Below are 10,771 nucleotides of genomic sequence, written 5' to 3' on the forward strand. Positions count from 1 at the left end.
TTTAAAAGTAATTTGATGGCGTTTTCACAGGTTAGTAATATTAAGAGAAAGAGGTAAATTTACTTTTCTGATGGCCTCTCCTTTTCCATGGTTTCTTCCGAGAAGTATGACCCGGACTTTGTCGATTGTATGCTTCCTCACAAAGTCAAATGCTACTTTGGATGTCCTATCCGTACTCCCATCATCAACGATAATAACCTTACAATACCAAAAAAACTGCAATTTATGAAGACATTTGACGCAGATTAAGTGAATCTATGCTTCTTTAATACCTCATAAGTGAAGCTCTTGTCTAAACGAGAACGTTCTTGCAGATAACTACAAAGAAAACCAAATGTTCGACCAAGTTATTCAAATATTGTCACAGTAATTTATGAACTAAAATTTGAGGAGCCTCCAAATGAAAGAGGAAAACAGAAATTCACATGAAACCAGATACAGCCTCTTTCCCAGTTGATCATACATTCAGGAGGAAGGACAGCTGAAAGTATGATAACGACTTCTGTCGGGAATGATCCAGGAAGGGTAGAGAGTGAGAGAGAATGGTTACAGCGAATTCAACAAATACATGTCTGCCCGCCTTAGTGGAAGGATGCATCTATCTAAATGGAAACTAACCTAAAGACAAATTACATTTTCAAGAAACGTTGGAGATCATAATGAAATGCATTTTCAAACACCGTTAGCCTCTTTAATCAAAACACGTACATTTTCTGCGGCAAACTGTAGAGATCCCCATGGAGATCTAACAAAAATCAAGAAATAGAACGAGGGAGAAAGGGGAGAATGCGAGAGAGAGAGAGAGGGAGAGAGCTGAACAAACCCTCGAGAACTTCTGAATTGGGAGTTTCTTGCCATTACGACAGCCGGATACAGTTGGTGCCAAGAAACCACAAGGTGATCATTCATCAAAAGTTATCTCTAATGGCCTTACAAGGGGGGATTTATAAGCCTAAGATTTTCAAGATCAGTTATTTTCTCACCAAAGACCCAGTTGTTCACTGAGCCTTGTTGACCAGGTCTTCTGTGATGAGTCCTTATCAGGACTCTAACACAAACTATGAAAACCTATATTTCTGAACAAGAGGCCTCATCGAAAACTAAAGAATTGACAAGAAATAAAAAATACCGTGAAAATTTGTGGGACATAAAAAGGGAAAGCATAGTAGAAGTAATCAATTCTTCTAACTCACTTGATGGTCTCTGTGAGCGCCCCCGGCAGCCTATATTCCTCATTGAAGGCGGGAACGATGAGAGATATATATCTCTCGGCGGGGTCAAAAATGGAAGGACATGGCACCTGGCATGATGATCAATTTACAAAAATCAATAAATTAGAATATTTTATTCATTCAGAGCCTGCTAAGCATCAAGATGTAAACATTCACAGACAAACAGCTCTAAACGAGAATAAAGCAACAAACGAATCATTTCGTGATCTTAATACAAAAAGGCAGAAAAAAAATTCATCTTCTTGAGTATTTCTCTGTGATAATATTATTTGGCTGGCGAGATAAATCCCAATACAAAAATCCTGCGTAATAAGTGTTTCTGTCTAGAGTTTTGGTAGATTTTTGGTTTACACTTGTGACAGGGAGATACATGGAGAGTTCAAGAAAAGTTCCTAAAAGTCGACTTGCCCAAGACACAGACGCTTAGATTAGGTGTATAAGATGCGTTGGCAAGTCGTTGATTATGAAATCAGGGAAGGACAAATAATTGAAAGAAAATCACTCCCCAAGAAATCGGAGATTAGAACAAACGCTGGTCAATTTAAGGTGTCCCGGAAGTAACATAGACAAAAGAAATAAGGGAAATTATATATAGCCAATAGATACTGAAAATCTGAGAAAGGTACATCAGAACCCATCTTCTAAGTACAAAGTCATTCCTTCGCGCCGCATTAAGCAAGAGCACCATACGCACGTTACCGTCGTAAATCGATTCCGAAAGATGGGTTGAGACAGAAGACACGTGAAAATCAACTAACCTTATTCAGCGAATTGGGATCCTCGAAGAAATACGCAGCTTCAGGAGAATGTTCACGGCTGAGAAGCAACCAGAAGAAAATACTAGGATACTAAGACACAGAAAATGATCTAGATATTTAAATTGATCAATTTAGAGCCAAAAATCACTCACGAGCGCGCGATGTCAGACTTCCTCGCAAATTCAAGGAGAAACACGGAGACGCAAAGAGCAGAGAAAACCGCCTGCAAAAATCAGTGAAAACAACGGCAATTTATAGATCGCCCCTGGGGAAGAACGAGAAAGATAGCGATGGCGAGAGGAATAATTGCCGACCAAGGATGAAAGCAAGAGGAAAAAGGGGAGATGGGAGAAGCAGATCCCCCATAGCTCGTCGTCCATAGCATGCTTCTCTTCTGCTGCTAGCTGAACTCGAAATTTGAGGAAGAATAAGTTTATTAATGAAATTTATTTTATGATATTTAATTTCAACAAGCCCGTCTAGCTCAGTTGGTAGAGCGCAAGGCTCTTAACCTTGTGGTCGTGGGTTCGAGCCCCACGGTGGGCGATAATAGCTTTTTAGTTGAACCATTTTTTATATCGGTGGGCCCCACTATTATGTTCAGTAAGCAATCTGATTTTGGATTATGGTGTGGAGTGAGACCTCTCAACTATCATTGATAAAAGGTATTTATCCCTATTTTAAGGGGTAGAATTTTGCTTTTTAATTATGTATCACAAATAGAATTAACATATTAGAGCAAAAGTTTGGTAAATAGACCAACTAAGAAAAAACTTTGCAGCAGAGAAAAGAACACAATCATCTTTTTTTTTTTTCAGCATTGTTCTACTGGCTTCTAGCAAACCTTGATTCACATTTTGAAGAGGCATTGACTGATCAGAGGGGCAAACCCCGGCCAAGCATCATGAAGTATCAGAATAGTGGGGAAGACCAATAATGTGGCATGGTGAATGGGAATTTTATAGAAGCCAGAGGAACCATGGCCTCAAAAGGAGATTAAGGGTTGAAAAACAATCATTTAGATATTATTGTATTTTATTTTACCCCCAAAATTTTGAAACATTGTACAAGTAATTTAGGGTGTTTTTTGGGAGGCCCCTTCAACATCTCTCATAATGTGTTCTACGCTGTTGAAAGCTAGACCCACATGAGGTGTGTAATGCATAGCTAAAAAAACGCCAGTCACTATTTGAATGACTAAACAAATACCAGCTAACGGACCGAACCCCCACCAATAACTAAGATTGCTCGGGGTTGGATAATCTATCAAATGCTGGTTAAGTGTGGAGGATATAGGTTGTTTAAGAAGAGAGAATCGTTGGTTCCTTATAGTCATTTCTCTTTTCTATCGTGACAACTCCTGTTCCCTTCTCCCGCTCACTCGCCCCTGATGGAATTTGGCTTCGCTGCGCCCTAAATCCATCGCATGAGAACTCGGCGAGAGGTTGTCTTTAGATAAAGGGCTACTGATTTGTTAGTTGGTTGATTCTAGACGAACTCATTTAATAAAAGTCCTTGAAATTAAATTGCATTCACCAACGTCTGTAAACCTTGTGATCTAGGCATGTGTAGCAGCCTATTTAATAAGTTTAATGTCCCAATAACTTTGTTGGGCTGAAAAAATTAATTAACTATATTGCATATTGATTAATTAGTCAAATATTGATTAACCCAATCAATTAGTTAAGTTGATGGTCATGTGCTGCCAAGCTATACTTCGTGCCCTATAAGATACAAATGACTATATTAACTCTCTAATAGAATTTTTATCGTCATCAGTTATCATGCATGTATAATCCCATGTATGCATGAGACTCTTAAATTACTTATGGCGTAGTCAATCTCCAAGCCCTATTCGATCAGTCTAGTCAGTAATGATGTGTGACGAAGTCATCAGACAACACCTTCTGTGATATTTCCACTACCCTGAACAGGTGTTTTATTACATCATCTTCACGGAGTCAATCTCCTCTAATACCAAGGAGGAATGATCCCATATTGGCCACATAGTTAACTTTGTGGACATCACTGCATTTGAGCTATTAAAATCCTTGAATAGAGACTTGTATGTCATAACCAAAATGCAACCGTTCATCCATTATGCATCTTTGCTATCTTGTGTCTAAGGACCCACTGATATGTATAACACCACTCAGGAATCCGTACATATTATTTCAGTGAACTATTTTCGCAAAGATCACCCACTATTTTTCATAAGTGTCTCAAACCTTGTGGCTCCGAGATCAGCCCTACTCATAATATGAGTGGAACGCTACATTGATATTATAAATGTATATTTTTCTCCACGTTTCGAGTATCCTTCAAATAACAATGTTTAGAACACATCTCGAGCATCACAATTTACTTAGTCGTCGCATGTATTCAGACACTTTAATTATAAGTATTACACACTCATCATAATGTAGATATATTTATCAATGAATATGTAACGACGAGTAGAATCTGTGATTGGCTCGTAAGCCACATGTATTTCCAACCTGTTTGAGGTAGATTATGGAAAGTAAACCTTCAATTAGTTTCACCATTGTTAATCGCATTAGAATCATGGATAACTTCATATGGCATGAAGTATGGAAATTACACATCCATTCAATGAAGTTCAAAATGCCTAGATTCGTACATATGAAGATACCTAATGTGTGATTAGGTTGGCACTCGATAATTGTATAACATGTTACAGGCCAAACATTCGAAAAATAATTAGGTAGATCAGAGATCATTTGAGTAATGAAATGTGATGGTCAAATACGACTCAAACACCTTTCATATTTATATCAAAATGATTATTTTTATACATCTCGAGAATATACAAATAAAGTTACACGTTTGTGTAATTATGAATACTATGAGGTCATAAATCTAGCACTTTGAAAATATTTTTAGGAAATTTTGAAAATATTTTTTAAGTTGAATTAACGGATAAACTGACGTTATCAATATTATATTTGTGGTGATTTTTAAATGAATGTCAATACAGTAATTACAGCAGTTAAAAATTAATGGTTATCTATGTACTAGTTTTATCTATATATTTCATTAAATGCATATTAGAATTTTCTGCATCCCTATTTTTTGGATTAAGATAAAATTATTTCCAAAATTAATGTAATTAGGTTCTAAGGCCTAATTTCGTTCACACCCTTTTCTCTCTACATAAAGAATAATGACCTCGCCTTATCTTTATGCGTTATTCTGGATTAAGAATTCTGCAGGTTTTTTGGGATTTTGTTAAAAAAAATTATAATTTTAAACATGAACTCAACTCTAATTTGTATTTTTTTTAGCATGTTTTGTGAATTTACTAGGAAACAAGACTACCCTCTACAAGTCAAGCTATCAGAAGCCTTTGTGGGGTGATTGTAGGCAGGATATTTGATTGACTCATCAGTACATTTTATTCATCATATAAGTTATTTCAAACATTAAAGCATATCAATAGAACTTATAATCATGGCATTTGATGTAGTATTGAAGGGGTTACAAGAAAACAAAGGCAACCACAGTGGAATCACAAGTTTAATTACATATTTGATAATATTAATTATTGGATATTATTTAAACCAGTATTGAAGTTTTTATTGAATATATGATTTGTTATAATTTAATTCTGAGTCGATAGGATATTAAATTCTGTTATTTTTTTGAAGTGACAAGTCAAAGCTTGAGATATGTTTAGTCCTTGTCTTACTTCAGACTTAGCCAACATTTTTAATAAATATTGTATTATTTATATTAATTAAATAAACTAGTATTTTCCACTAAAATCCACTTTGTTCAAACTTCAGACTTAGCCACATAAACGTGTTTCAAGTTATAAGAATGTCTTCTTATTTTTAGAAATCTTCTAATTTATTTAGATGTCGAAAGGAGAGATTGCTATTGTATTTATGCAGATAAATACATCTTTGTAGAGTTTATTTTTATCATGGGACTTGCGTAAAATGATTGATATACATTTTACTATGTCTCCTAAATTCATTTGATTTTGAGAATGCAAAAGGCCAAATTTATCTTGAAGCTGACCAAACTACGGAGTTGGAAAAATTCCATAGGGACCTCATTTTGGATCAGCGATCATGAAACTAACCCTTATGTAGACTATCATGAGGGTCAATATGCCCACTACTTCTCTGTCATCGTGCAGCCAACGCAAGTCCCGACGCGGCCGGATGATTAAAAACCTCAGATTTGAAGGGGTAAATCCCATACGGGAGGATAGAGAGAGAAATATATATGGATTATAACGATATGAAGAGATGATGGAAAAAAAGGGAAAATAATAGAGGGGATGATGGAGATGGATTTCAGAGGTATAAATGTTTGATTTTTTATGGAATTTTAGGTATATCATTCTAGGAACAGGAATGAAATGTTCAAAGTGAGGGAGAGGATTCCAGAGATAGAAAAAGGGAAAAAGTGTTTTGAGAGAGAAAAATGGTTAAATTAAGTGAGGGATTGAATGGGAAAAAGAAGAATAAAATGTGCGTATAAGTTAGCAAAACCATAAAAATAATCTCCTAAGATCTTAATCTGTAATCTCAAGTATGTATTTTAATCCTTACATGATTAGCCATTTTATAATTAATACACAAGAAGAGAGAGAACTAAAAGATCAGAAAACAACCATTAAGAAAGTGGAGAAATCTAGATTCTGAAGTGTCTTGCCTTGATGGTCAGCCTCCGATAGAATACGTCCATATGAGGGAAACATTGGGGGAAATATATTATTTATATTCATTTTATGTTTCTAAAATACACCGTCATAGTTTTCTATTCCATTTCCTTACATTTTTAATCTCCTTTTCTCGTCGAGGGCTTCTCATTCTCAATGGCATCTTCCCTCTTTTAGGAAGTGATTAAGGGCTAAAGAGGTGGATCAGGTCGTTGCACAGACTCCTCAGATTTCTCTTTCAATAGACCATAATTGTATTCGTCCAATTTCGGCAAATTTGGTCAATAAATTAGCTCCAAGAAATGCTCTGGCTCATTGATAATTTTACCATTTAACTGTTTCAAATTTCTACACATGGAGTGTTAAAGTATTCAACAGTAAGCAAACTGTTTGATTTCAAAAAAAATTTGAGTAGGACTAGCTAAAGTTTCCATGATGTAATGGTACTAATATTGATTTGTGACATTTGACTATTTAGTTAATCCATGAAGCAACCTGTTAAAATAATATTTTTTATTTTTTATCTGGAAAAAAAGGATGACAAAATAAGTATTAAAAAGAAAATTCACTCTAATCTATTTTTCACATACATAAGGGATCGTTGTATTTTTTATTTGGAATCAAACTTTGAACCATAACACAAAGGATTGAGTCATAGCGTATAAATCTCTTTTCCACTCCATGATCCCTTAGTCATTAGTGGACTAAAAATTTGCGTATAACACAAATCTGAGGTAGAGAAATCATACAGCTTGTTGGAGCACATTATAGGACCGGATGCAGATCTATTCATGTTAAGTAATGTCCGTGCTATCTAGATCAAACTCAATGGTTGGTGGAGCGAACCCCATTATAACACGAGCATTCGGGACAAATAGGATTTTACGCATAAATAAATTTCAAGTCCCATGAGATGGCAAATCATTGTGGACTAAACTCTAGGTTATAATATGGTTCAAAACATTTAGATCCCCACTAGGGGAATGTCAATTTACCCCATTCTACGCACGCGAGGGTTGTATAGAATGATTAATTTGAATGGGAACCCTTAATAATGAATATAACATTTGGTAACATTTCATATGTACCAAAGGACCTAATTTCTTACAAGCACACATCCTCAACTCACTATATATCATGTGTGACATAAATCTTTTGATGAATCCTAACTATATGGCATGCTTAAAAGCTTGATTACAGTCTCCAAGAATGAGTTGTTATGCTATGTCCCTGGGAAGGATGTACTCGTTGAGCTGACATCAGATGTCACTTAAGGGATATGAGTAAATACTCAAAAGGGAAGAGTTTTCTATGACATCGTTTCATGTTATACATCCTTGTGGAGCTTTTTATATACAGCTTGTGGGAATATATATAACCTAAGGCGATGAGAAAGTATACAATAGACTTGTTAGATGAGTGAAATAAGAGTCATATAAAAAAACACTATTCAAGGTTCGCATGGCCAAGTGATCTTCTACAAATGCTGATGTGCTGAAGATGATTGAATCAACTTAGAGAAGACATCTACCTTTAAATTTTCAATGATCTCGTCATTAATTTCCTTTTTGAATCAAATTCTGTAAGATATTGATGGAGAGCGCCCGTCACGGATCGCCACCACGTCATCAAAGCCATCATCATCGTCACCGACAACCCGCCAGTTCGTGCACCGCACAACCGGCACGCCAAGGCCATGGAGAAGAATCCAGGTTTAACACCCCGGGTGAGAAGCACGAGTGCACCATCGATTGATTTGAATTTCTCGCTGGCTCGTGCTCGCTTCATTCACCAATTTATCGTGTTTTCATTTTCGTCATCCATATCGTCGTGTCTGTTCGTATCATCGAGTTCGTGACACGTCCGCATTATCGTGTTTTTGTATCAGTTTGTATCGTTTTACTTTCACGTTGTTTAATTTCCTATTTTCTTTATTTATGTTGTAAACGGAGGGTCTCTTATTGGACTCCCCTTGTTTGGACCAATTGTAAGGGGCCCATCATGGCCCTATGATGGCCCCATGTTCTTTCTTAGATCTGGAATTTGTATTGTGGCAGTTATTTTTGTCCAGGTCACACCAAGAAGAAGAGAGGGAAAGAGGAGGAAGGAGAAGAAGAAGAGGGAAGAAGGTAAAGAGAGGAAGGAAAAAAAAGTTAGAAGGAGAGAAAGCCAACGAGTGGAAACGGCATCTCCTGACGACTCCAGATCAGCATTCACCAAGATCGCATCGTTTCCCGACGTTTCCCGACACGTTTGACCGCGACGCGCGCATCATCGCACGACGTCCACCCTTGGTTGTGGCGCGGCGCGTATCTTCGGCGTGTGAGACCCCAGTTACCGCACGGGTCGGATAAGCAATCCCTGCATCGTCGTGATTATTTCTTGTGGTTTCTCCGTCACGCCTAATTTGTTCGGTTGTGTCGCATGACTGGAGAACAAGGCCACGACCACTGCACCTCTGTGCACCTTATTGCTGTTATACCCGCACGACATCGCCTTGCGCCTGGCGTTTCTTGTGCCGTCGTCTCATTGCCTCTTGGGTTGCTTCTGCCGTTACTCATCTTAAAGTTGTGCTTGCCGAGCTAGGCCAATTGCTCGAGTTCCTCGCCGCCACACATCTTTACTCACACCTCATCTCCACCTCATCCGTTGAACGACTTCCATCGTTCTCCAGCACTCTCCCACCGCACCTGCCCGCACCGGTTCATTGCACCGACAAAGATTCCGACGACGAGCGTCATCACCGATGAGGTACATTGTTCCCCTCTGCTTGTCAGTTATATTACTTTCTACAGTATATTACCGCGTTCAGACGAGGGTCAGAAGGTCACCGTCCTCGTCATCGGTCGCCCGCCACGGAGCTCGGAACTCGGTGAATTCCCACTCATTGGCCCTGCACGTACACTCCACTTATGTCATTCGCATCCACGTAGTTACATTCACACGGTGAATTACCCGTCGGACGACGCCATCGACGATGTCCGACATCAATATTGTGTGATCCATGATGATTTACCAAATATTGTGTAATGTTCCTATAGGGGTATATAGGATACAAGTATGTTTTTATGGATACGCGCATTAATCCTTTGTCTGTTTTTTTATATAAAAAGGGGTTTAGTATCCTACATTATTGATAGCTGATTGCAATTGAAATTCTTGAGTATCGATCCCAAAAATTAGTAAAATACCGAGAATGACCCCGAAGAGAAGAAAATCTATTCTTATCATAATTTACACCAAATTGTTTTCATGAAATATAATCATTTTCGTCCTGTTCAGGCCCCACTTGCTTCGTAGTGGAACAAAAAAATATTCTCAACATATTAGGAAAAAATAGTTATGAGATCGCAGTATTCTACATTTAGTTTTATAATTAATTCATTTTCACTGGTTTCGTATCAAATTCATCACGCAATGAAGAAAAAATCTGAATCCCGATCATCCATATTTATTTAACTGTCTAATATCATCCACATATGATTGAAAATGAGATGCGTCAATTCCTTCTCACGTCTCTCTCCCTCACCTTTTCACTTCAATGTCAATCTATGACTCATATATATGAACCCCAAATGACCAATTAATCAACATGGTTGAAAGCGTTTGCTTTCTCCACACTCTTTTTCTTCTTTCTCTTGCATTACATTCTCCTCGCACATTAGCATTCGTATATAATAATTAATAATAAATTTATCTTTAGTAAGATTGTTTCCGACCCGATATTTTGCGAAAGTTTTATCCTCTGCAATGTTAGCCAAATGGGCAGGATATATATACATATGTGGACATCAGAAGACACAAAGCAGAATCAAAACAATAAATTGACAATAGATGAAATAACAGAAGTTAATTGAAATTCGAAGTTAGCAAAGAGCAAAGGCAGAGAGAGACACAGAGAGAGAGAGAGAGAGAGAGAGACAGAGAGAGAGAGAGAGACAGAGAGGGACAGAGAGAGAGAGAGACAGAGAGAGAGAGAGACAGAGAGAGAGAGAGAGAGAGACAGAGAGAGACAGAGAGAGACAGAGATAGAGAGAGAGAGACAGAGAGAGAGAGAGAGACAGAGAGAGAGAGAGAGAGACAGAGAG

At 37.5% G+C, this 10,771-nt stretch overlaps 1 protein-coding gene and 1 non-coding gene across 2 annotated transcripts in view; one reads left to right on the forward strand and one right to left on the reverse strand.

The window, feature by feature from the left end:
• LOC144714455 (Nucleotide-diphospho-sugar transferases superfamily protein) overlaps positions 1-2,399 on the reverse strand; it is a 5,756-nt gene extending 3,357 nt beyond the window's left edge. The window contains exons 1-6 of the mRNA XM_078589205.1: positions 2,305-2,399; positions 2,143-2,213; positions 1,991-2,048; positions 1,194-1,300; positions 273-318; positions 64-198 (exon numbers count right to left, since the gene is read on the reverse strand). Coding sequence (XP_078445331.1) covers positions 64-198; positions 273-318; positions 1,194-1,300; positions 1,991-2,048; positions 2,143-2,213; positions 2,305-2,370 — 483 coding nt within the window. The 5' untranslated portion in view covers positions 2,371-2,399. The remainder of the gene's footprint in view (positions 1-63; positions 199-272; positions 319-1,193; positions 1,301-1,990; positions 2,049-2,142; positions 2,214-2,304) is intronic.
• A 64-nt stretch (positions 2,400-2,463) lies between these two features.
• TRNAK-CUU (transfer RNA lysine (anticodon CUU)) lies at positions 2,464-2,536 on the forward strand. Its single transcript has one exon. It is a non-coding gene; the product is annotated as a tRNA-Lys (tRNA).
• The last annotated feature ends 8,235 nt before the right edge of the window (positions 2,537-10,771 follow it).

Source organism: Wolffia australiana, chromosome 17, assembly GCF_029677425.1.
Source record: "Wolffia australiana isolate 7733 chromosome 17, ASM2967742v1".
Taxonomy (NCBI): Eukaryota; Viridiplantae; Streptophyta; class Magnoliopsida; order Alismatales; family Araceae; genus Wolffia; species Wolffia australiana.